This window comes from Manis pentadactyla, chromosome 6, assembly GCF_030020395.1.
Source record: "Manis pentadactyla isolate mManPen7 chromosome 6, mManPen7.hap1, whole genome shotgun sequence".
Taxonomy (NCBI): Eukaryota; Metazoa; Chordata; class Mammalia; order Pholidota; family Manidae; genus Manis; species Manis pentadactyla.
Genome location: NC_080024.1, coordinates 36,672,124 through 36,700,079, shown reverse-complemented (window position 1 = coordinate 36,700,079; position 27,956 = coordinate 36,672,124). Strand labels below are relative to the sequence as shown.

At 39.0% G+C, this 27,956-nt stretch overlaps 1 protein-coding gene across 6 annotated transcripts in view; it reads right to left on the bottom strand.

Moving 5' to 3' along the window:
• The window catches only part of MYO1B (myosin IB), a 165,060-nt gene that overhangs the window by 50,881 nt on the left and 86,223 nt on the right, over positions 1-27,956 (bottom strand). For all 6 annotated transcript variants that reach the window (XM_036927988.2, XM_036927985.2, XM_036927991.2 and 3 more), the window contains exons 6-13: positions 27,416-27,462; positions 22,372-22,435; positions 11,326-11,424; positions 10,013-10,116; positions 8,341-8,488; positions 7,944-8,062; positions 2,331-2,417; positions 1,591-1,656 (exon numbers count right to left, since the gene is read on the bottom strand). In XM_036927988.2, coding sequence (XP_036783883.2) covers positions 1,591-1,656; positions 2,331-2,417; positions 7,944-8,062; positions 8,341-8,488; positions 10,013-10,116; positions 11,326-11,424; positions 22,372-22,435; positions 27,416-27,462 — 734 coding nt within the window. The remainder of the gene's footprint in view (positions 1-1,590; positions 1,657-2,330; positions 2,418-7,943; positions 8,063-8,340; positions 8,489-10,012; positions 10,117-11,325; positions 11,425-22,371; positions 22,436-27,415; positions 27,463-27,956) is intronic.

Here is a 27,956-nt window from a genome sequence, read left to right as displayed (position 1 = left end):
ACCGCTTACTGACAATAACCTGAGGTCTTGCTAGAAAGAAACTAATTCCAGCATCATGATTCCTGAATATACTCAAGCCACTCTCCTGACTCACAACCCTCACACCTTCCTGCTTTTCACCGAGGGACCAGAGGCTGTCCTTTGCAGAGTCTGCTAAAGGAGCTCCAATCCATGCAGACATCGTGCTGAAGGGCAGTTTTCCTGGGACAGTACAGGGGAGAGCACCTGGGTACAGAGCACAAGTGTCCCACACTCTGCCACCCACACACAGACGGGAAGGGAAGGCTTCCCACACAGGCCAGGAGCTTGCAGTGATGATAGTGGTGCAGAAATAGGGCATCAAGACATCACATTGGGGTGTTTTCCTTATTTCCAGATACTGGGGGCCCTGTAAGCAGGGAGAAAAGTGAAGAAAAGGCCCAGTAGCAGGCCTTGTGTTATGTTAAGGAGGCATAGTGGTTCATGCATTGAGTCTACCATTTAGTAGCCATGTAACCTCAGGATAGTAACTTAGCTTTCAGACGTTCAGAGCCTCACTTTCTCGTCTGTGCTTAGGAATAACAACAGCAGCTATTTTATGAGGTTGTGAAAATTAAATCAGACAAAATACACAGCCCTTCACGCAATACTTGCATAGTCAGCCCTCAGTAATTATTTGCCACTAGCTATTAAATATGGAACGTGATCAAGCACAGAGAAGGCACTAACACAAAAATAAATGTTATAAGAAAAAGGCACAGAGAGGCCTGGCACAGCTACAGAGAATGGCTTGATGTTTTTTCTGTGACTCTCTGAACCTGATCATTTGGAACATGTAAATCTTTAGTGGTCATTCTAGTCAGGGCTTGGTTATTCAAAGGAATTCACAAATCATCACTTGTGGGTAGAATTCAGAAAGGAGGAGCCTTATCTACTTGTTTTCCTGAGCCAAACTGAAAGACCACTCCTAAAAGTAAGAATGTTTTAAAGGTCCTTAAAATGGCTTCTAAATGCCCAAGTGAGCAAGGGGATAAACAGGAAATTCTAATATAAGTCTATCATGTTTAAATGTTTAACTTGCAATAACATGGAGTTGCGCAGAAACGTTTTCAACCTATGCAGCAGAACTCATGCTGGAAGACCACAGCTGGATGAGACCTGGGTGAGACCCAGCCGGTCATCTAACCCAGACCCTTTCTGCCTGAGAGCAACAGAGAGGAAGCGACCACCTCCGGGCAGCCTGTGGCAGCTGGCTCTCCCAGTCCTGGCTTTTTTTCAGGGCACCATCCTGACTTGTTTTCGAAATTAACAATGAATGAATGACTACAGGCAAAATGTCCATCTACCTTGATGGAAATTTCAGTGAAAATTTTGAATCTGCAATTTCAACAGTCAAATACTAACACAAGTTCTTTTTAAATAGCACCATCTCCAAAATGCTGGCTCTCAGCATCTACATCACACACACACTCACACAAATTTTGTTCCATGTGCAAAGGTTATTTGTAAATTCAAAGTTATACTAATTATAGTAAATGTCCCTAGAATATATTATTTAATTTCTAACTATTGTACATTAATAAAGGAAATATAAATAGGAAAAAAACTTACCTCGAAAATTTCAAAGCCATAAATGTCCAAAACACCCATGACCTTCTTTCTCACTTTTGTTTGTGCCTTAAAAAAGTTTCAAATTGATGGATTAATGTAGGCATGAAATATAATGCTAAAAGCATACCAAGGAACTTAAGACATATATTACAAGTTAGCTGTGTTTCATAACTAGGAAAATAAGTGTAATCTAGAAATATAGGTTGTTTTTTTTTAACATATGAGATAGAATATTGGTGAATCTTCCAAAAATTTTTATACTAGAACGTCTTATTTAAAGAAGGCATTAGTGATGCTTAATTATACAAAAAAAAAAAAAATCACTGAATCTTATAACAGGTAGGGTCATTCAAAATCACTAGTCTAATAATCCTCATTTTGTTGAAAAACTTATTAGTAGTAGAGAGCTCAGAAGATCTCTTCAGCCAAGTGTGTACAACTAGTTGGTCGATGAGCCACACCAACACCTGGGGTACTAACTCTCAGAGTCATTCTGCAAAGACCATGAGACTATTCACCAGGGAGATTTTTCTAACATGCCAGGCACTATCTTCTTCTTAGATAGAAGCCCCGAAAGATTTCAACACTATGCAAGGTAAACTTCTTAAATTTGCTCTCTTCAAGGAACAATTTTCGTAAGTGGAAATCAGTGATCTGATAATAAAATTAAAATACCAGTCTCATTTAAACTCTAAATACCATTTATTACAACTGACTTGTTTAGTTACAAGATTCAGTACCTTAATGCTTTCATTGATTCGATTTACCAGCCATGAAAACAATCTGCTGTAGAGGTTTTTAGCCAGAGCATCACGAGCATAATAAGCCTATAAAAAAGGAAAAGAAAAACTCAACACCCACAATTACCACAATGCTCAATTTCAGTAAAATTATGAAGATTTTCGAAAAATATTTAAAGCTTGTTTATTTCGAATTTCTTTTCAAAACCAGTTCCATTAGACTCTGGGTGAACAGTCAAGCCACTACAAAAATTAGGCAAATTATTTATACCCAGTTATTATGCTCTTTTGCATCCCAGGAAACTAATCAGCAATATTGTGAAAGCTTTCTCCTCAAAGATATTCATCTCAGTGTTACACAACAGAGAACAGAGAAAAATCAGAGGCAATTTAGAGGTTCAACAACAGGAAAGCGATAAAGTAAATAAATAAATACCCACTGAAAGGGAAGGAACATGGTCACCCTATGACGATCATTATGAAAATAGGGGATGAAACGGAAAATGCTTATGTTTTGCAAAAACAAAAAGGTGTATATTTAATACAATGGCAAACTTTTTTTTCTTAACTCCTACACATAGGAAACTCTAGGATGTATGTTAGGCTTTGACTGACGGGATCTGTAAATTTTTGTTTCTTCACTCAACCTTTTGAGCATTTCTAAAACTCTTGTGTGATGAGAAGTATAACAATACGTTGTATGAAAAAATAAAACCCTTTTATTTGTCTATCTGTTTATTTGAGAGCTAGTCAGAGCTACTTACCAAAGAAGAGGCAGAAGATACATGTCTCTCTGACCCTGACTTACCACCCACAGGCTGAAGAAAGAGGTTTGGTGGAGAGAACCTAACAGCCCGTAAATGTACCGAGTGCCACGGGCAGGCAGCGGATGGGCGCTAAGGAAGTGTGCGCTGCCAGTGCTTTGGGGGGTGCCTGGAGAGGGCGTCAGCAGCCCCGAGAGAGCGAGCTAGAGGTCTGGCTGTGGCTCTCAGCACTCTGGCCATGTGTGTGTATTTCGTTGCTTAGATGTAGAAAGTTGGGTATTACTGCTAAAATAAACCATTACATTCTTCTCTTACAAAGAACACAATTCATGGATTATATGGAAATCCTTTTTCCACATCTCTTCCTAACTGAAGTGTACCAAATTTAATAACAGTCACTTCCCTGGCAATACCTTGCAGCCAAAAAGAGAGCACCTTTTCCCTTCATCTTACATTTCTGTGCTGATCCCAAACTGTTCTCCCTAAATCTCAGGCAGCTACTCCAATGAGGGTTAGAAAATCCACCTAGAAGTGAGCAAAAAATAAAACCCAACTGTACAATGCTGTGTTGGGCAGGAGAAGGTGGGTAATGAATGATTCCATAGCAAAAAATGCATGTAAAAGGCTGAAACAGAGAAAGGAGCCCAATTTAGGTGAATAGCCATTCTCCAATTCCTTCCTAGTTTTCACTTCCTTAAAATAGGTGACTTAAGTGCCTAGAATAGTGCCCGGCACACAGTACGTCTACAGATTTACTTATATTATGATTTTTGAAGTATCCTTTTCCTTTAGTACTATACCTCATAAGCCTCTATGATTCTTTCTTAATCCTTTCCCCCTTTCTTCTTGTAAATTCCAGTTCTCAAAACACACATAATCTTATTACATTTTTGTAAATGTAAAGCATTATGTATCTGTAAACAGACCCTCCTTCGTTGTAATGTCACCCAGTGCTTTTAGTTATGATACCTGCTTCCAACAAACCACCATTTCAATACGCAGTTCTAGTAACAGTGACACCTTAAACTCGTGAACTGCTTTGTATTTTTGAAAGTGCATTCATTGTCAACATTAATCATCTTTGCTTCCTTTAAACAAATATTTATCCCAGGAATCTCAAACTCAAATGCTTCCAGGGACTGTATGGGAAGCAGTGGGATCTACAGGGGCTGGAGGACTCTTTCAAAATTCAAAATTTAAAAAGCAAGCAAACAAAAAAAATAAATAAATAAAGCAAGCAAACAAACAAAACTAAACAAACAAGAAAACAACCCCTCCATCAAATAAAATATGTCTATTGAGCTATCTTTGGCCCCAGGCACTCAAAATTTGCTTACCTCTGACTTCTTGCGTCTGACTCACACCACCTTACCTTCAGAATAATATCCTCTGAAGTAAGGGGAGGAATGTTTACTCCCATTCAAGGCTCACTAACAAGTTGGGAATGACACCCAGTGCACTGATTCACCAACTCACATTCAAAGCACAATATGAAAAAACTATGCATTTCTGCAGCTGTGTAAAGCTCAGTAAGAGAAGTCCCAGGCGGAATCTGCGTCAGAGATGACTGGTATCCGATGTGGCCCGGGACAGTACATGGAGGGACACACAGATATGCATGGCTGTGGGGCCCCAGCTTCTAGGAGCTTAAGGTAGTGTGGGGGAGATAAAACCAATATGAACGAAGCAACCAGAAGGCAGGTGTCAAACTGCAGAGAAAAAGGAATTCAGAGAAGGGAGAACCCAGGGGCTTATATGATTAAGGATCAAGGAATTACACCTGGATGGGGTGTGATTAGATGGGCCACTGAGATGGGCAGAAGGAGTTAGCAATGACAGGGTGGTATGAGGCAGGCAAAGGCAACAGGTAAAAATAAGTATGACATTTAAGGAACTAGTAGGGAATAAACTGAAGTAAGCCGTGTAGGGTCAAATTACAGAGGGGCTTGGAAAGCCAACAAGAATATGTGGTGGAGCTGAATGATAACTCTAAAGTTCCTATTATTTCATCATTAGTCAGTATATCTGGAGATCTAAATGCCTTGGGGAAAATGAGACATGAGACCATAAAGATGATAATTGTGCCCAAGAATTGAAGCTATGAGGAAAAGTTAATGAAACAAATCACCTCTCACTGGAATCAAAACCTTCTAGGCAATAAGAGCAGTAGAGACAAATACCTTAACCCTGCATTATAAAAAAAGAAAAAGAAAAAAAAAAAACTTGAATAAGGAGCTGAATAATTGGGAATCTCAAGCCAAATTCTTTGATGTCAAAGGTTAAAAGAGTGTGGAAAAGTTTTACTCAGTGATGCAAGATGACTCAAGTTTATAGAGTAGGAGGCACCTGGGCCTGGTTCTAGAGAGGATGGCTACAAGGCAAGTCTAAAACACAATAAAACAGACCGAAATATACCCACAAATATATTCCACATGTATCTGTCTATCTATCTATCTATCTATCTATCTATCTATCTATCTATCTATCTATCTATCTATCTATCTGTCTATCTATCTATGGATATCCTAAAGGGCCTTCTTAATCAACAGGCGTTTTCTCATTGCGTCACTGTATACATGCCAACCCCATTGTGACTCCTGAGAATGTCTAAACCCAGTGTAACCATCCACACAGTGGTTCTCAAACGTGGGCCCTGAACCAGCAGTATCTCTGAACTTCTTAGAAATGCAATCTCTTCAGTCCTACCCCAGACCTACTGAACCAAGCACTCTGGAGCATGGCCTGCAAACTGTGTTTAACAAACATCAAAGTGATTCTGATGCACACTCAGGTTTAAGAACTGCTGCTGTAGACACTCCACTCTGTGACTCCAAGAGACTCACCATTCTGGCCATATTCCTTTGAATCCTTTTTTCATATCTGAAGCTGTGGCCAAGCTTGATCAACCCTTTTCCTGACATGTACTCCAAACCTGGCTTTTTGCACCATTTTCTTTTTAAAGTGCCCTTTCGCCCATTCTTTATACACATAACTCTTCAGGACTGGCTAAGAAACCATCTTCTCCATAAAGTCTTCCGTAATCCCTTATGTGCCTCTTACCTGGGGGCTGTGCTGAGCAGGCTCTCAACCAATTTTTCTTGACTAAGTCTGTCACTCACCAGCTGACTTTGAATTAGTAAGGTGGCCTGGGACGGGCATGCCAGCAGAAGTAGTAATTTAGGAAGGACACACAACAGTTACAGCTAGAAAGGATTAATACAAACCTAATTTACATTTAAAAAGTTAGTATTTTTCATGGCCAAATGGTTCACCTAAAATAAGAAACTCAATGATGAAAGAAAGCTGAAGACATGTAGGCACTCTTGGGTTAGTAGAAAAGCCTCGTTCAGGGCAGCTGAGAGAAAGCTAAATCCACCCTACTGCTGTGTAGATGCACAAGGCCACTTGAAAGGAGAGTGAGAACACAGTTGGATAAGGAAGGTCCGAGTAGGACAGTCCTGAATCATTCATTTAGTTCCAGCCCAGATCAGCACTGACTGACGGGAAAAGGTCTGTGCCACAGAACAAAGGGTTTACACTGAAGAGGCCCCAAGGCCTAGATACACACACACACACGCATCCTCCATGCATCCACCCATTCAGCTGGAACCAAAGGAGAGAAGTAAGCTCAGATTTGTGTCTCAGAAAGACTTCACAGAGCTCAGTGTGGAGGATGGAGTGGGTACAATAAGGAGGGCAAGGAGGGAGGCCACTTCGGCCATTTGACTACAAGCTGCCTTCTCCTACCGTCTTCTTGAAATCGATAAACAGCAATGCCATTTTCCACTTGCTTGGGCAACAAATGTTGAATTCATGCTTGACTCCTTTCCCTCATATCACGTATCAAGCCATCATCTTGTTGCCTGTACCTTCAAAATGTATCCAGATGTGACCACCTCTCACTGCCCTGCTGCCCCCTAGGTTCAAACCATCTTCATCCCTGGGTTAGCGCCCAGCCCCTCGCAGCTCCCTCTGCTATGAACTATGAACTGAATGTTTCTATCCCCCGAAGATACGGATGCTAAAGCTCCAGCCCCCAGTGTGATGGTACTTGGAGCTGGGCCTTTAGAAGACAATTAGGTTTTAGATGAGGTCTTAAGGGTGGAGTTCCTGTGACGGGCTGGTCCCTTTGTGAAAGGATGAAGATAGCAGGGAGCAGGCAGGTGTGTGCTTTCTCTCAGGCTCTCTTGCTAGCTTGCTCGCTCTCTTTCCCTCTCTCTGCCATGTAAAGAAGATACAGCAAGGAGGTGGCCACATGTCAACCCAGAAGAGGGCCCTCTCCGAGAATCCGACGTGCTGGCACCCTGATCTCAGACTTCCAGCCTCCAGAACTGTGAGAAACAAGTATTTTAAGTCCCCAGTCTATGGCATTGTTATAGTGGCCCAAATGGACTAAGACACCCTGATTTCACTCCCTCTTCCCTACACTCTGCTCTACATACTGCAACCAGGATGACCTTTTGAAATATAGGGCTGCCAACCCACTCACACTCAAAACTCTTCAGTCATTTCCCACCTTACTCAGACCCAAATGTCCACTGCCAGCACCATGGATCTGCCTTCCATGGCTCCAGTTTTCCTTTGTCCACTGTCAGCTTGCTATACAAATAATTTTATTTAGTAGATACACTGGCTATTGTCTGGCTCCTCCTGCCATAATTTTAAGTTCCAGCAGGGCAGAGACCTTTACCAGTTTAGTTTACTGTTATGCCCTCAGTGCCTAGAATGAGACCTGGAATACAGTATGACTGTGAAGATAATAGCCCACAAAATAAAATTTTGTTTCCACTTAAATAAAATTATCACAGACTTTTCAAAGACTCACTTCTGGACACTGCATTTCACCTACCTGAGCCACATTCAGTGTAGTAGAAACTTTCTCTTGCTTGGCCTCAACTGTTCGGAAACTGAATGCCCGTTCTAGAACCGACTGATCAATGCTGGTCAGCTCACAAATTTCTTTTAACTCTGTTGGGAGGATTGGATACAAAAGGTGACTGCGTATGTGCTGCTAGTTATCATTTTCAAGGCTTGCAGTGTTCAGGCTAAATCACGTTCCGACAGAACAGTATGAAATGCAGAAATCAAAAGACTTAAAACTTGGCTGTAATTATGTTTCTGCACAGTGTCACTACAAAGCTTTCTCAAACCAACAGAAAGCAGAAGTTTTTCTTTCTTTCTTAGATAAAAACTGGGCAGAAGTTCAAAGCAAGTTTTCTAGAAAAGGTGACTCTCCAGTGACTTACCATTTTTGTCTTTGATTTTGCTTTCATCTAAACCATTGACTCGCGATTCGGGCTTGAACTCGATGTTTCCCAGTTTCAACACTGCTGCCACCACCTCCAAGACAGACTCGGCTTCATGATCCATAAACCCCACGATCTGCATGGCATTCTGAGGGGGAAAAGCACCTGTTTTCTTTATGTAGTTCTTTACTGTTTTTTTTTTAATGAACCATATAACAGACTTATTTCTGAAAAACAAAACAAAACAACAACAAAAAAAGTGTCCCAGAATAAACTTTCCAGATGGCAAACCTATGAACAGACCTGATGTAGCACCAATGTGGGATCATGACTTGTTCAGTGGTTTCAAGGAGCCCTCGGGTACCTCTCCTGCTGCAGCAAAGGGGCCATGCAAAGAGGAAGATAGAAGGGGAGGCTAAGAGCTGAGCCTTGGGTTCCTAACCTCTCTTCAAACACAGAAGCTCAGTGTGTGTGTGCGTGTGTGTGTGTGTGTGTGTGTGTGTACATGGGCAAACATGCATGCATCTTATTTTACACTGAGGTTCTGCTGTAAGAAACAAAACCAAACAAAAAGCTTTCATAACCCCCTACATGGAAACCTCCTTATTTATTTACTTATGAGAAAAAATGTGATTTGCAAAGGTGAAGTCCCTGATTCAAGGCACTACTGGGTAACAAGGAACATGCAGTCATAAATTTTTATCAAGTGCTAATGATTTGTCAGGAAACGTAGGTGCAGACTAGTCTTGAACTCAAGTCTTAAAATCATGTCCATGTATCAACAGGCTTCCCCCATGAGGATACATACACAGTTTTTTAAAAATGACATACTCATTGACTAAATGAGTAAAAATGACATACAAAATGACTAAAGAAATGCTTTCTTTTTGAGAATAACTCAGCTCATTCATTCATTCATTCATTTGTTCATTCATGACTAGGCTACCTAGCAATGTGAGTAATTTAAGTTTTTTGTTATGGAAAGTTTCATGCATATACAAAAGAAAAAAGAGTAGAATAAAGAACTCCAAGTCATTTTCACTCCCCCTCAAAGATTAACCAATGCCAATATTATTTTATCTGTAATCCAACCCACCCCTCCCCACCACCACTACCATAGCCATCACATTGGAAATAAATTAGTTACCACATCACATCCTAATAGGAGTAATTTTCAAAGTGCCACATAAACATAGAACATAAGACATTATTTAAAATAATTTCTTCTCTAATGAACATGAAAGCTAATCATTCTGATTTATACATGATTTTTCTAAAACTGAATAAAAACATGATTTTCTGTCTCAAAAATGGTTTTGCTTTAACATGTTCCCAGGTTAGTTTTCACAGCTAGAAGTTAACTACTGAGCTATGGCTACAAAAATATTTGGAATTTAAATATAACATTAAAAGAGTTAAGATAATATAAAAAAAGTTACTTTTGGTCAACAGTAAAATTACATATTTTTATTAAGCATGGCCTTCACACTAACTATCGGACATTTGAGCTAGTAAAATAATAAAACTAACATGAATACAACAAATTTTTGTATAATTCTAAAGCCTTAGGAAGCATAAGTTATACATTAAAGAAAACTCAGAATTTTACCAATTCCCACTGAGAAGTATAGTGTTACCCATTTTAAAGAGTCATAAAAAGATTATATCTTACCCTAACAGTTCTGAAATTTGCTGCATCGTCCACTCCATTAACTGTGGCAGAGTCCAAACTCAGGTAGTTATATCTGCTGAAATCCCGCTCGAGTTTCAGTTTATCTATTGAATCACACATATAAGTTCATAGATACTTCAATAAATCTAATCATCTTTAATATCTCATTTTTTAAATCCTTCAGATAAAGTGACTTTCATATTATATAGACAATTAACAAAAATTGATGTCTAAATATCAATAATAGCATTTTTCTAAAATCACTGTTAACACTGTTGTACATATTTCAAACTCTGTTTTTTTACATTTACTCTTCTTTGGTAAGGCCCTTTCCATATTTTTGTAATGTAAAATATCTTCGATGTACTATTTCATTGTAACATATGATGCCTGCCTAGTGATTCCCCTGTCATTGGACATTTGAGTTGTCTCCAGTTTTAATAACAAATACAGGGCAGTGATAAATGTCTTCATACAGAATGTTTTTTGAATTCATTTGAATTATAGCTTTGGGATAAATTTCGAAAAAAGGTGTGTGTAAGTGCTGGGCCCAGATGATTTTACAACTGATTTTGAATTGCCAATAGTTCCCCAGGACGAAAGGGTCACTTGGGTACCAACCACAAGCTCTTAAGGAGACCAATGCCTGCAGATAAACTCTCAGAGATAAACTCTGCTGGCTTTATCCTTTTAAATAACTTTTGCTAATGTATGTATACTGAGTACTTCAGGGCTGTTTTAATTTACACTTTTGATTATTAGTAGGCATGATTTTTTTCCCAAGTGTTGCTGACTTCCCATAGCTCTTCTTGTTAGAAAAATTTGTTCATGACTTTTCCTCACTTAGCTCTTATTGGCAACTGGATACTATCCTGATGCGCTTAATTCTCTGAAATATCCAAGGGTCAGATTTTTAACATCTGTGTATAACTTACAAATGTCTCTTTACTATTTTTAAACTTTCACTGAGTAATTTGTTCTTTTTCTAATTATATTCATCTACAGTTCCCTGCTAATTTCCTCTCCCTAGGGGAATATTTTTCTTTTCTCTTAAACAGTTATGATTAGCGCCCTCCCCCATGTTAGCTCTCCACTGTCAACCGTCGGAGACACGCAGCATGGTTGTCTGGTGAAGAACGGGGATAGGTACCAAACAAACGCTGGGGTGTGATAGAAGCAAACGCACCGTATTCTTCACTTCAACTGTGGAAAACTTTTAGGAAGGAAGGGTAAAGGCATATGGGATACTCTGAAAAAATTTCCTTTGGAAATGATGTGACACTAAAAATTAAAACACAGAAACATAGACATACCGAGGAGCTCTTCAGAGGCACCAGAGAGCAGCTGATAAAACACATGGAAGTTTCTTTCACCTCTTGGCTGCTTAACAACTCTAGACTTCTCTAAAAGATCTAAAGAGCAAGAAAATCAAATCATAGTATAATACTAATTTTGCTTTCAAATCCAGCATGGGTTTCCTCCCCCCTCTTTATCGATTTCTGTTTTGTATTAATAAAATAGTAACAGAAGCTATATTTTTAGTTCTACTTTCAGGAAGAAGCCTAACTCAAACAAATTACCAAATTAAACAAACCAGGTTCTTTTAAAACAACAGTGAATATCCAAAATAAGTCCAACAATACATTCAACAAGCTGATTAAAGACAGAAAAATTTTTATAGGAATACTCTCTTGGTTTTATGTAATATAGGATGTTAAGTTCTACAAAAAGTAGGTACCATTATAAATCTAAGTAATGGAATTCAGCCATTTAGTTACAAAACCACTTAGTGATTATAATGATAAAAAGTAAGTTAACATTTTGAGATCTCATTACATGCTAAGTGCTTTATAGACATTATCTCAGTGAATTCCCCCAACCATTTTATGAAGTATTATTTAATGGATGAAAAATTGACGGTCCAAAAGTTTAAGTAAGATTTGAAATACGACCATCTGACCAAGTGCAGACCCCATCTTGTAACCACATGCCCTGCTACCTGGGACAAAAGAACCAGATTTTCTTGATATCTTGTAGTATTAGAGAATGAAATGTAGTTCTCATTCAGTGGAATTCGGTGTTATGTAACATAATACTCTCATTGATTCCAGATAATTTTTCATCCTGCAAATGTGATGTCTCAATAAGTTTTTAAACTCTCATCCAGAAATGAAGGAAGGAAGTTAGGAAGGAAGGAAGGAAGCGAACCAGAGAAGAGCCATCGGCCACACACCAGAGATGGGGAAATACAGCAGCAGGGAACACTCCTGCCTGGAGACGTGATTGTCACTGACTAGTGACATAAAAGAGACTCTGGATTCTATGGGCAAAGGCCAATTTTAATTATAAAATTCCGAATCAGTGATCCCATTATTGAGCACTAATTCTAGAGAACACACACATTTTATTTCCAGTCAGGTTGAAATCTAAACATTATCAAACAAGTAAGGGAGAGAGTGATGTGCAATGTCTCTGGGAAAGACCACTGAACTGCTTATTTGTATTTCTGGAATCCACACCAGCATGTGAGGAGGAGCCTAGATAGAGTTGAAGAGTGTAGATTGATGAATAACAAGCCCTAAATGCTCCAAACACATGAGGTCATTTACAAGAATGAGGAGATGGGTCACAAGATCATAAAATTAAGTTGTCTACAAAGAGAACAAAAATATGTAAATACCAAACATTAGGAACAGGATGCTGTAGAGTTTCATTTTCAGCTCCAGCTCTCATTTGATTTGGATGACTGCCCATGCCCTCAAATCACAAAGACTTCATATTTACCAAAAGGAAAGAAGACAGAAATTGAAAAGCACACAAGTAAGAAAAAATGTAGAGAAAAAAGGTCTATGTAGTATTCATCATCTCTAAGGACTTAAGATTTCCATCGATAAATCAGTAAATACTGACATACAGAGCAGAAGACAGACTGAACAGATAAGGATACAAATGCAGTACGATTTACTTATTTATCATGGGACCAAGCTCCTATGGGGTCTTAAGAGTACTAGCACAGGTTCAGAAGAAAGAACCCACAGGTTCTTCGTTGAGAAGCTAATCCTTATAGGAAATTCCTCAAGTCTAGAAGAAAGTAACTCAACTACATGAAAAATATAAACAAATGCTACAGTTTACTTCATCTGTTCATGCACAAATTCATTCCATCAGCTCACTTATTGCTCACCCACTATGGGCCAGGAGCTATTTGGGAACAAGCCCAGCCCTGACTGCAAACACCAAGACCTTCTTCCTCTTGGTCTGCAAGTCACACATGCTCCCAATTACCCGTACCACCCAAACCAAAAGCAGCTCTTTCCAAGGCAGGACTGCCAAGACCCTTAACAGAGAACAGGAGGTAGGGATAGGGAAGGCAGAATGACCATATGTCCTACACCTGTCAAAGCCCACAGACCCCAGGCTCTTCCCATGACACAGAGAATCCTGCAAAACTTTGTAAGCATTAATAGCCTGCTGCCCTCTCACCTCACAGGGTCACCTTAATGATGACAATTATTGGGTGGCGCTTACCCAGTCACATTCTAATAAGTAAATTGTGGTACTTCAAGGCATGAAATAATACCTTTAAAGCATGTAAGAGCCACACTGTGCAACACACTGGCCAGCCTCATGCACTTTTTGAACAAATGTCATAGACAATGGAGAGAAACAGCAACGGCTATAAAATTCAGCAGAGAGCAGCCACCAAGTTAAATAATCCTCATGTGGGAACAGCGTGGAATAGAATGTTGACCAATGTTGACTCCCACCACACACGCTGACAAGAGTGACTGCTGTCATATTCAAATATGAAACATAATATGATGTGTGTTTAAAAGGAAAGGTGCAATGGGGAAGCAGAGGGGAACTTCCACTGACCTTCCATCACGCATTCAGTGCTTTTCTTTCATTATCATATTGAACCCTGACCACCTCCCCCGAGGTTGGTTCTATGACCCCTATTTTATAGATGAGAAAATGAAGCTCATACCACATTGTCACTACTAAGTGACAGAGCACAAATGCAAAGCTTCAAGTGACTAAGGTATCATGCTTACATTCCTTATAATTTTCCAGCAAAAAAAAAAGGAAAATCCATAGACATTGGGAAATACTGTACTTTACAAAAAATATATGACTTTACCTAAGCAACTCAATCACAAAATGAGGAACCTTTTATTACAAAACAGTTGAAGGCTTTACCACCTATAATGCTTATAGTCTATTACTCCAGAGCCCCCTATTTCTTCATGACTTTTCTTGTAAGTTACAAGCTTCTAGGTAGAAAAGTATCATGGAAAATGTTCACCTAAAAATAATTTACTAATACTTAAAAGCACTCCCTACTCCATTTTTTTTTAATGTGCATGCACCAGCATAACTAACAGTACAAAGCCGTATCAAATAATTACTCACATACAGAATGTGAATTCAATTCACTATAACGATATGCCTCCTGACCATTTTAATTTACTGAAATGTGCCCCTGAGTTAATTCAAAGCAAAACACTGGCACAGCCTTCTCTTCTGCTTTAGACCAAGCACCTGTTAATAAGATCCAGTAAAGAGGAGTATAGTCCATTAAATTAAATATTTAGTAGAGAAGAGAACAAAAGAGTCTCCATATATTTCAATGAAGGTACAGTTCCCCATCAAGATATAAATGTAATTTAAATTTAAATTTGATTTAAATTTAAGTTTTAAGGGAAGAGATAAACCTATTAAGCCATTCTAAAGGGGAAAATCAATAGGAAGGGACAGATGAAATCCAGAATTAGAACTTCTCTACCTACTCTGCCATGCCTCTGCCACTTGACTACTAGCAGAACCAGGCCATCATTTAGGGGCTTCTTAATTTTGACTAGTTACCAGCTGGTCCACAGCAGGTCCATGTGTGCATGCATGTCATATGCAACCTCCCCACAAGATAATGAAAGAAGTAAATGTCCAAGCTTAGAGCTGCTGGAGAAGGACACCTTTTGATAGGCAAAGAAACAAACAGGAGAACAAGTAGTGGTTGTGAAGAAGAAAAAAATACATTAGTGTGAAAAATAACTGATAAAAGACTGAAGAGTATGATCAGTTTCTTTATCTTTTGAGTAATCTCCTTTCTGAAAAAAAAAGAAATGGTTTTGACTAAGGCTTACAGAAGAATCAGCTTTGTCTTAGTTTTGCAGTAAGGCCAGAATGACAAGGACAGTCCGTAATACGTAACACGGACCCCAGAGACCCCATGCCCCTCACCACTGCTCAGAGACAAACATTATGAAAAAAGGGTTTGAGTGGCATTTAGGCTCTTCTCATCAATGTACGCCCTTTCATTAAAGCACAATGATACACTTAACAATAATTACAGATCTGCAATCCAACTAACTACAATGTTTCTCTCTTTTGTCTTGGATAACCATCCCTAAAGAAAAAGTGTCAAACAACCAGTGAGTTACTGGGCATACTTTCAATGGAAAACTGACTATGAACTTACATTTGTTCATATGTTGGGGTACATATTCTAAAATCAACTCTACACTTTTTCTGGAAACAGACAATATAACCCTCAAGACTGACAATTAGGAAGTTCCACTAATGACAAATTTTCAAGCCAAAAGGATGGGGCAAATATCTTCTTATAAATCAGTCACTGTGCATGTGCATTATAGTAAAAGAAAGTAAATGTGAATGGTCACCAGAGTCCCTCTCAGCCTAGGTCTCACTCAGATCTCCAGCTATCTGCAGGTGATGGGCTCTGAGAGATCTAAAATACCTGGCACAGTATGACATTACAGTTTTTCCCCTGCCTCCACTTCCAAAAGCAAACTTCTACTTTTTAAAAAATCAGCTGAAAGTTTCACTCAACATTCAGTCACCTGCTAACTTGGGCTTTAACACACTAAGAAAACCTGGCTTATTATCTACATAACCAATGACTACTTTTATTAGGTTCCGGTTACCTAGATATATGTATTTTCACAACAGACTGTTTTCTAATACGAATTTAATGTTTATCTAATAACTGAAAACTTATTCATAAATGCTTTTATTTGAATCTAAAATTCCATGCCCAACCCTGAAATAAAATTAATGAAATATCTAGTCCATAATATCTTATTACTGGACAAACCACCCTAATTCATTTATATATACTTGAACACCTGGCTCCTTCCATATTTGTATACAATCTTGTTTCATGATAAAAAGCCTTTTTTCTTTTGTAAAAGAAAGAACACCAAAGTAAAATCAAGACAAAGGAAAAGTACCTACTTTTATATAAAGCCATCCATTACAGAGTAACAGAACTGCTCTTTGAAATTTGTTTTATTGCTATAGAGACTTCACAACCCACAGCTGATCACTGCTGCCTTCTTCAGGAGCTTCAAAATGAAAATGCTAAAAAAGCCCAGACTTGTACTACAAACTAGATAATATTTTGTTTCAGTTTTTGACCCTGAGGAAGACACATTAAAAACAGACAGTTTACTGCTGAGGATACCAGCTACTGAGAACTGACTCATGTACCGGTAATCTCTAATTTCATCTCAATATATGTATTTTCAGAAAACAAAGCAGACCAGGGTTCCTTTAGGAAGTGCTATAACAGGCAGTTGCCCTCCTGATTTGACTTATCATCAATGGTAACAAGGATATCACATAAAAAGAATAAAGCTATAATCTCAAACCATTTAAAAGAGTAAAATGTTATTCCATATTCCAAGCATGAATACACCACACATATAGATTAAACAACATGCCATGAAGTAGATCATCAGCACAGAAAACTATAAGCCAACTGTATCACAAATTCAAAAGAAATGTAAAAGAACAGGAATTCAGTGATTCATTCCACACCATCTTCTCTGTGAGCAGGGTGAATGTTTCTTTCTGCTTTAGGACTCCAAGTGGGAGGATCTCCCTAGACTAACTCCCTTGCCCCTCGCAGCCCCTTTCTCACTCCTCCCATTGGCAGGAGGAAGGACTCTGAGTAGCGAGGTTTGGAGAAGGAAACGGCCATGCACATTCAGCTCAGCCCGCCCATGCCTCACACTGTGCACATGTTCAGCTCCATGCCCCAGGGCTGTGAGACAGGCAGGCTGACACAAGGAGAGGCCATGCTTGCCTAGCTGCCAGACCACCAGAGCTACCGGCACACCCATTGGGTAGTAAACCAAAAACTGCTTTCTTCAACCTTGCCTCTAACAGTAATAGAGCTGCTGCCTCTCCAGCTTGATTCCTGTGCCTGTTTCCTATGTGTTTCCAAACTGGGTGGGGGAAAGGATATTATGTATTACACCTTTATATCAGTTAGTTTTCACTGTATTAAAACTTAGCAGCTTAGAACAATACCATGTATTAGCTAGAGTCTGAGAGTCACCTTTGTAGTTCTGGTCTGAGCTAGTTCAGCTGATCTCGGCTGGGTTTGCTCATGGGCTGCTGGCCGGTTAGCTGATCTATGCCACCCTCACTCATATGTCTGCTGATTCATTCCATGTGTCTCAGCACCCAGCAGACCAGTCCAGGTTCATGCACATGGTGATAATGAGACAGTTCCCAAGAGGAGCAGGAGAGGGTAAGCTCCAGTGTACAACCAATTTGCAGGTCTCTGGTTGTGCTGTATCTGCTGATTGTTCCTATGACCAGAAAAAAAATCTCATGGCCAAGCTCTGAGTCACTGAGAGAAGAGGGGACTACCCAAGGCTGTGACAGAAGGTGAGGAATTGTGGCCATTTCTGAGAGCACTCTATCAGACTGAGTTGTTTAAAATAATATGGTCACAAATTCTTTGACACTCTTCTCATTGACAGGTGGCATTTACATCCCCCGCCCCTGAAACCGGGCATGTTAGTACCTACTGTGACTTAATAAGGTACAGCAGAAGTGAGGCTGGAGGATTTCCCAGGCTACTTGTGGCTTCCTCCTGGGTCTCTTGGAACACTCCCCGTCAGGAGGATCCCTCTCGGAACACTTCCTCTCAGAGCCTACCAGCCATACTGAGAAGCCCAAGCCACATTTTGGGGGCTGCAGTCAGCAGTCCCACTGAGCACAACCACTGGATCATCCCACCCACAAGCCGTCGCATGTGAATGAGAAGGCCTCCAAAGGATTCCAAATTCCACACATGCAAACCAGCCCCAACCATTTGAGTCTGATGCCCCACGGAACATGGAGACAAGCTAACTCTGCTTCGCCCCATCTGAATTCTTGACCCACTGAATCCAAAAGCACATAAAAGGGCCATTGTTTTACCCTACTAATTTTGGGGTGGCTTTCTGGGCAATAATAATAACTAAGCCATACAAATGTCAACATTTGCTTTCCTTCATAGTTCACAGGATCATATTATTTCCTTCAAACTGAACACAGAAGGAAGTAACAGATAATGTCTGAATAGAACAGGAATTCTATTGCCTTTCTGGGATTTTGGAAAAGTACTTTATAGTTATTAGCATTGACTATTCATATATATAAAATAAAAAGTCCTGGGGATGTAATGGACAGCATGGCAACTATAGTTAGTGATACTGCACTGCATCCTTGGAAGTCACTAGGAGTGTAAATGCTAAAAGTTCTCATCACAAGAAAAATAATTCCTTAACTATGTTTTGTGACAGATGTTAACTAGACTTACTGTGGTGATCATTTCACAATACATACAAATATTTAATCATTATGTCATATATCTGAAACATGTTTTATGTCAATATCTCTATTTTAAAAATCAGACAAAATTATCCAAAAACGAAATTACTTGTACATTTGTGTGATTATTAATTAACTAAACATGTACCTATTAGGTGTTACCAACAACTTTTATTGGTGTCATTCAGCAATGAACCAACACACAGACGAAGGCTCTGTCCTCACAGAACAGATACTTTGGCTAGGGGCTAGAGACAGTAAACAAATAAGTGAAAAAAAGCAAACATGTATCGGGTGCTTACTATGTGCCAGGCACTATTACAAGTGCTTTAGATGTTAGCAAATAATTTACATTGCATTGCAACCCTGAGAGATCAGTACTATTATTATCCCATTTCAAATGTGAAAACATGGGGGCACCAAGAATTAAGTAACTTGTTGTCTTTTTGTTTAGACTTTGGAAACCACATGATACAACAGTAATAGGTACACAAACAGGCTCATGGATATGTCCTAAATAATTTAGCAGAAAAAGGTAGGGTCTGCCCATATTTAACCAATTCCATACTCATCTCCAGCATTTACTAAGCACCTACTGTGAGTTGGGTGTTACAGTAGGTTCTTGAGAAGCTACTATGAATGGGCCTTGTCCTTTCAGTTGATTCAGGTACATAAATACTTGAAATCCTAAGGTTTTTTCATAGCATATATATCTCTGTGCTAGTCTTCTTTTAGGAGAAACAATCCCTTAAAACTTGTACCACGTTTTCTCTACAGTCTACATTGCTATCAGTGTCACAGCTATAAGAAAGTGTCTGTGACTATTAATAAAAGCTGCAGGTTTCCCAAAGTTTCTAGTTCATAACACTAGATCCAAAATCCTCAAATACAAATGTATACATCTTATGAGACCTATAAGCATTAACAAAGTAGGAGAAATATTATCTTACATCAGCCAAATATCTGGACATGCTTCCATATTTTATCTTCTCTACTGAAGCAAACATTTGCCATTTTCTATTTTTCTAACACCTCTCGCCTAATGATACTAACCTCAGGGATACAGATCTGGCCTTTCAAGTGAATGCCAGACTTCAGTTTTACAGCATACCTCTTTTAGAACAAGGGAGTAAGATACTGGGCTTCCTTTCAACTTCCTGGGTACACATCTGGCTCAAGTCATCTTGTACTTTTTCTAAGGTAGTAATTATAGCCAACAATGATCTATGGTTTTACTAGGCAGGTGCTGGGAAAGGGAGCAAAATATACTTTTTACAAAATAGCAAATCTCGTCTTTTCTAGACTACAAGAAGCTAACTTGTTGCAGCTTGGAGAGAAGTAGAGTGGGTTTGCCCATTTATGTTCATCCCTTTAAGCCAGCAGACAGCAACTCCCAGTGACCACCATGACTCAGTCCTCTCTCCATAGAGGGTGAAATTTCCTGCTCCTACCACTAATGGAGTACTTTCGTTTCCAAACAGATACTCTAAAATACCAGGGTGTTCCCACTACCACAAATTTCAATATAATTTCACTGTGGGAACAAATGGTAACAAAGACCATATGAAATTCAGTCATAATGATATATTAATCTTAATTGGAAAAGAACTGAGTGTTTTAATATTTATTCTCCATGGATACTGCAAGAATTAGGCAGCAGAAAGGCATTTCTGTTTGGAACTTAAAACTCCAAAATGTAAAACCTGTTATTTTCTAATACTTTTAACAAAGTGATCCTTAAATATTTTCCTGGAGTCCTCAAAAGTACTACTGAGTCAATCATTCCACAATGTTTAGATGTAAGTTCTATAATAAAACCAGGAAGCTTAACCCCATTTTTAAAAAACTGTGAATTATTAAACTAAGAGCTAGAGTTAATTTATCTTATAAAAAGTGCTAAAGATTTATGAATATCTTTCACAATAAAAATTAATCATTCAAATGGTGGTCTTAAAATTGAGGCATATCTTTTCCTATCCAGCTCTCATCAGCTACATTGTGAAGGAAGTTTGCCTAACAGGCTTGGCAGGGTTATAATCACTTGCTTTCATTTACATCACATATAGTTTGTATAACTACATTTGCTTCAGTATTTGACATACAAAACCACTTAAGTGGTACTATCCTAGCCTATCTTACTTTATATTAAAACTTTCTCCTCAAGACATTTCTTTAATAACTATACATTTCTATAAAAACACTTAATCCCAATGCATGGTATACAAAGTATGTAGTCAGGCAAACTAAAATGGAAAATAAAACTATTTAAAAAGTACAGAACAGTGTAAATGGCAAGAACCATAGAATTCATCCTAGTGCTTCAAAGATGAGAAAACTCTTGCCTACAAGGTTTCTCTATGAATTGTGAATTAAAAATTAAGAAAAAAAAGCTGCATAGTTTGCCCAAATTACTTAAAACACTAACTTTCAAATGGCTCTCCTCTGGCTCTAGAGCTCACCAGGAAGGTCTTGGGGGCCACTGGGAACTCAGGGGTTCTGATATTCACCTTCTCTTCAACCAGAGCAGGTCTTAATCTGCTACACAGTTGGAATTCGGCATAAAATGTCATTTGAAGAAGGAATGTCACTGCTGTACCAACTCTAATGACCATTGCTTTGGGTACCGGAACCAATCTATCATTCTCTTCTAACCCAAAATGAGATTTTTTGCATTCTAACAATCCCCATAGCACTCTGGGGTGGTAAGGAGGCCAGGAGCGGTGGGAAGTTCAGTCATGTGTTGCTCAAAAAAAAAAAAAGGACTCAATAGGATAACCAGAGCCTGGCTCCATTAGAAAGTGCTCAAACTCTGAGTTGTCATCTTAGATTTTCCAAACTAATTAACTACAAAAGCAACAGGAGCAGAGACATCAGGGCAGTGCTGGCCGCACCACAGCTCAAAGCACTGAGGAACAGGTCCATATTTTTAACAAATACCCACCATTAGGTCCACTTATAAAACTCTGGACCTGGAGCTGTTAAGCAGGCCTCACCTGACACTGTTCATTTTTTCATCCTTGACAAAGAACATCTCACTTCTATAATCACAAAATCGTAACTGAAGAAAGCTAATAAATTTGTTTCTACCTAACAGGTATATCACATTTCAATTACCTAAATATAGTAAAAGACAAACAAAATTTCTCACAAAAACATCTGAAGTATAGGTCCACTTGTTTTATTGGATGCCACCCAAAAAGTTATTAAGATCAATGATTTACAATTGGCTTTAAATCATAAAATAATTTTGTTAAAGTAAATAATCATTGAACAATCCTTTTTTATTACTGGATTAGCTCAAAGACCTATAGAATGTAAAATAATATGGTTGGACTAATTCTTATTTCCTTAGCAGACTTTTAAAACATTTTTCAAATGTAAAGACCTTAAGTGATCTTTAAAAAAGACTTCAAAATTGAATTATATTATAAAACAATTCGAAATCATAGTCTAACACATGGTCTGAAACAGTATAAGAAAAGGAAACATACTCTTTTTTTTATTTTTTATTTTTTATTAAGGTATTCAAGTCCCCACCCATACCCCAATGCAGTCATGGTCCATCAGTGCAGCAAGTTGCCAGAGATCCACTATGTCCCTTCTCTGTGATACAGTGTAGGAAACATATTCTTATACTTTTTTCTTGAAGTTGCAAGTATCTAAAATATTCTATTATAATGTATGTTTTGCTATTCTCAACTTCTTTAAAAGGATTCAAATAAAATACTCACAGTTACTTATCACTCCTCCCAGTGGATCGCCTTTAAAATCAAATTCAATATCCATATATTTGCCCTGCCAAAGAAACACTTTGTGAGTTTTCAAGTTCCCCTGAAATATTCAGTCAGCCTATCTTCTTAGAGAATAATATATTGTCTTTTATACATTTGTTTAAATGTAACAAAGAAAGACACAGTTTTTGTAACCATGACACAAGACATTTTGGATACATAAATAATTCACACTAAATATCCCATTAGCTCAAAGCTAACTTACCATGTTGCTAATTTAAGAATAGATTTTCTTAGCCAGCATGTGACTTACCACTCCAGATATGTGTTTCACACTTCTGAAGCGTGTGTGTATTCAATTCAAGAATAAAAACTGGAAAAAATTCCTTATATATGCACTAGTTGTGAATATAAATTATTTTGTTTTTATAGGCAAAATGTGTTTTAAGCCATGGATAGAAACTCCAAGCATAATGGACAGTGGATAAAAGGGAACACGTAAAGTTCTGTTTTTATATCTGTTCAAACCAAATGCATGATTATATGGTATGACCAACCCAGAATAAAAGATGATGATTGTTACACTCTTTGGCTTTTGATCTAGATTATATAGCAGTATAAAATCCCAGGTTCATATTACACTTTATAGGCTGTATCTTAAACACACAGAAACACAGATGGAGTTTCATATGGTGATTTTTTAAAAACTGGTCTACAATGTCTAGTTAAAGAGTAACAAATATAACAGAAGAACCCTGACAGCTGTTTTTTGTTTGGAAAAGGGTGTGCTGATTTAATAAGTAGTCTTTGGTTTATTTCATGTTCTACCTTAGTAATAGTCAGATAGATGGCTTGTAAATAATTCTCTCAAAGAATTACTTTAACTCTTTCTATTTCCAAAATAATGGTATGGGAGAAGAAATGTGATCCAATGGTGCTCAGGCAACAATGCAATTTGTGACTTTTGATTAGTTCATGCACACTCCCTTGCCTTCTCCTTCATTGTTATGGGGCACCTGTCCTTTTCAAGTCTTCACTTACTCATTAAGCAAATGTCTATCAAGCATTTCCTAGATACTAAAGTAGACACAAGCGAAAGCAAGGCCCAGTTCCTGCTCTCAAGGTACTCAGAGTCTAGGGGGAATTGAGATAGGTCAACTGGACATCACCATGTATGCAGATGCATCCTACGGTGGGTCATGGTGCCATGCACAGAGAAAAGGGGACACCGTGGGGGCAGGAAGTCTGCCCTCGCTGAAACATGCAGTATCAAACATTAGGCAGCAAGGAGATGGAAGAGCAGGAAGGAGCAGGCATAAGAACTGGCATCCATGGGGATGGTGAGAGATGTTGCAGCACATCATGACATGAAGACATTATCCTGACAGCAGTCGTGTCACTAAAGCTTTCTACACAAGGGTGCCTGCCACGGTCAGACTTGCCTGTTTGTAAGATCACTCTGGCTAGTGAGCAGTGGACTGGAAAGGAGCAAGACCAGATGAAGCTGATGGGAGGGGGCAGTCATCAGGGCACGGTGGCTTGAAGCAGGAGCAGCAAAGGGACAAACTGTAAGCAGAGCTGAGAGCTACCCAGAGAGTATGTCTACCCTGATGGGACGTACAAGGTAAGAGAGGAAGAGTCAAGGATTAAAATGTCCAGGAATGTGGGACAGGCAACTGAGTAAATAGCGATGCTCTCCCTGATGGCCAGGGTCAATGCTGGCAAAACAGCTACACAGGAGGAGAGAAAAGGTAACTTCACAATCGAATGTCCGAGGCGGACCATACGAGAGGGGATGATTTGGATGGAAGGTGGTCCCTGGACGTAGGAGGCTACAGGATGTAAAGCACAGGTGGAGGGATTAGTGTGAGCCAGGAACTGAGACTCTCCCAGCAGAACAGGGATGTGCATGCAGATACAGGGACAGGTGAGGCTGGGGTGATATGGAGCAGGAGGATGTGATGATTGCTGTGAACTGGGCATAATGTTATCAGCTGACCGTAACGGATAGGAGATCTGAAGACAGCAGCATAAACACTGGAGAGGATGGAAAAGGAAGCCAACCAGGGAGGAACCACGGGACAGTGCAGAGAACTCAGGTGAGTCCAGCAAGGGCTCTTCCCCTCCTTTCACAGACCTGCTGGTCTAGCCGTTAACTCTGACAGTCCAAGTTCACACCGGTTTCTCTCCAAGGCTTCCTCACGCTGCACTCCAGTTTTTCCTGCTTTCCACTCAATTTTGTCATATTTAAATCTTATGGGCCCCTTCAGAACTGTCCCCTGCCCCACATTCCTCTATTCTGAATGTCCAGAAAACTTAACCTATACCTTTCCCAGGGAACTTACTATTTTATGTGTGTGTTATTATTACTTTTAGACAGGTCCATTTCTTCTGACTAGTTTGTAAGCATCTTAAAAATAAATATTCATTCATCAATGAATATTTTCTGAGTGTCTGCTATGGTGCCAGGCACTATTCTAAGTACTGGAACCACCAAAGTGAGCAAGAAGAATGAGGTACGTGTTCCCACGGCTCTACTGTCTAAGGCTAGTGATCACATAAACAGGGGAAGTAAACACAATTCCAGAGATTGGTGAATGCCTGAAGAAAATAAAAACAGGACGAAGTCACAAAGTCTAAGAAAGTCACTGTGGAAGTGACATTTGATGTGAGACCTCAATGATAAAAGTCCCCAGCCATGCAGAGATCTAGGGACAGAGCACATCACACAGAAAGACAGCAAGGGCAAAGGCCTAAGGCTGCAAACACGTGGTATGCCTGACAGTCACAAAGCCTTGCGGGCTGGGGCTGAGTGAGCGTGGGCAGGGGCAGGGCAGGTTCCCGCGCAGCGGGGCCAGAGCCTGCACCGTGTTCCAGCGGCAGGGGGAGCCACTGGGAGGGCTTTCGGCAGCGCAGTGAGGGACTCAAGTCTATGAAGATCACTCTGGCTGCTGGTAGGAAAAGGTCTGTACACTCCAAGGGGAGATACAGAGAGACCTATGTTCAACTGTTTAATAAAAAAAATTTTTTAAACAAATGAATAAATTGTGTGTGTGTGTGTGTGTGTGTGTGTGTGTGTGTGTGTGTGTGTGTGTGTGTATTTAATTTTCACTAAATGAGAGGTTTGGTAATGAAATTCTCCTGACCCTAAGGTTCCCCCTCTCCAGTGCCTAGCTTTACTCTTTGCAAACTGCAGACGCTCAGCATATTACTCCTCTCCCCTCCCCTGAAGTCCTTGGTCAAGAACAATGATTTCCAAAGCTTAAAATGTATTTTTCAAAAACAGTGGGCTCCTTTTTTAATAGAAGCTCAGTATGTCAAACTACAGGTATTGGCGGGGAGGTAACCACTGTGAGGCGCCTCCATGGGAGCACTGGTCTAAACGTCAGATACATGAGCACGCATAACTATACCACCACAGGGTCTACCAGATTTCTCAGTGAGGAGATCAAGAAGTTCATTCAGATTAACCTGTCAAACACAAAGTAAACACAATTCCCTTGGGGTAAAAATACATAATACATAAACCACTGTTATATACAGTAGAACTTTAAATATATTAGAGTCCTACTATAAAATTATAAAATGGACTTGAGTATACTACTGGTCAAGTCACAGATTACAAAGCAGAGAAATTACTAAAAACTGGACATGAAATGATTCAGCCTATAATCAAATATTAATCTTATATCCTAATACCTGTGCTATAATAGGATTTCTCTGAAGTTACCTAATAAGCCAAATCTCCTGCCAAGGCTTTCACTAGATTTCAAATATCACAAAAGTAGTAACGACCTTTAAACAATACAGTTTTCTGCATTGTTATGGTCTGAAGACAAAATATATGTGCAAATATGTTTTTTAAGTGTGTGTGCAATTTGCAAACAGCAAAAATTAAACCTCCATAAAGAAGCTTGATCTATTGGAATTACTGCTATCAGCCCCCACCTTCATTCTAATTCTATTTATGTAATCAGATTAGCCATGTTATCACAACAGGAAAAGGCATGGCTCAAATCAGTCATAACAACTTTAGGTCTAATCCAATGGAAAAAATTCACAGCCTTGGAATTAGGAACCTTAGCCTTCCACTTTTCAAGCTCTCAAAACTATCTCCACCCAAGGCCATTTTCTTGCCTTAGGCATTGGATAACTAATGAGGAAAAGACAAAAGGGGGTTAAGAAGAAAGAAAGGGTAGGAAGGGTCTCTGGCAGAGAGGCATGTCCCATCAAAAGTGGTCCTGAGTTATGTACATGAGAAGGCAGGTCATAAAGTAAGTGATCTTTTATTATAACATTTAAAGGACTGGTGAAACTATTAAAAAAAGGGACCACATTTAAAATGCCACCATCACACTCAACATTTTTCCCCCAGCTGCCTCCAGGCAGTGCCTGTGTCTCTGTAAAGACCAGAAGCAAGACAGAGCCTGGCAAGGAGAGAGCCCAGTGGGCTGATGGGCACAGCGAGAGCTGGGGAGCAAAGCAAAGGAGGAGGCCAGAAAGGTTTCTATTAATGGAAGTAGCATTTTCCAATTCAATCTAACTCAAAACATCAATTAGCTTCGGTTTTTAACATTCAGTCCTCTAGCACACTCCTGCTTAGCTGCCAAACCTAACGATTTTACCTCTGTAAAGCTTTAGAATACACTGCCACCCTTTCTGGTCCCACTGAAGAAAGGACAAAAGCTGTAGAATACACAAACTTGACACTGGTTTACTCTGCTACTTAATTTCTGATTCTTAATTATGACTTCTATATACCAAAACTGAGATAAGTAAACAGTTGCTCTAAACAGCCTCATTTATACTGTTCATGGAATTTAATGACAGATGGCAAGAAAACATGAGAAAAATAGCCAGTCGCTCCAAAAAGAATTAAAAAGGAAAGTTCCAGAAAACAAAAACAGTCCTTATCGAACTTTCAGTGTCTCAATATTCTTACTTTTTAAATGTGTGTATTAGGAAATATTAAACATCTACTGGTTGTTTAAACATACATGAGCTAAGTATTAATGTTAACACTCATGCTTATACAAATACTTACAAATCTAGAAGAGTTGTCATTCCTTACAGTCTTGGCATTTCCAAAAGCTAGTAAGCAGGAACAAATGCATTATTAAAGTTGACAGGAAAATAATTTGAAGCAGAAATTTAAAGCAAATGTAATATTTGACATCTATAAACCCTAGAAAGCACAACTTGTAGCCATGACATTTCTGTCTAAAATTTCCATAGAAACATTCTTAACAGAAGTCTTAAGTTGCTAAGCTTGCATGCTTCATTAAAAGTCATAGAAAAACAGAGTCATTCTTATGACTTAAGGGAATTTTTTTCAGTATTACTATAAACCTAATCTTGTCTAATACAATACTTTTTAAACATTCTGATAGTAGTCAATTGAGTGGCTAGCGAGCAAGGCCTCTATGCTCTTCCACCATTATCATCAGTAAATAAGGTTATTTCAGAGAAAATTATAATGTTATCAAAGGTTTTGTGGAACTTGATGAGGTTTCTGGAAGAAAAAAGGCACAAGAAACTTTAAATTGTTTAATTTTAAAATAAAACTATTTAAATGTGACTAAATA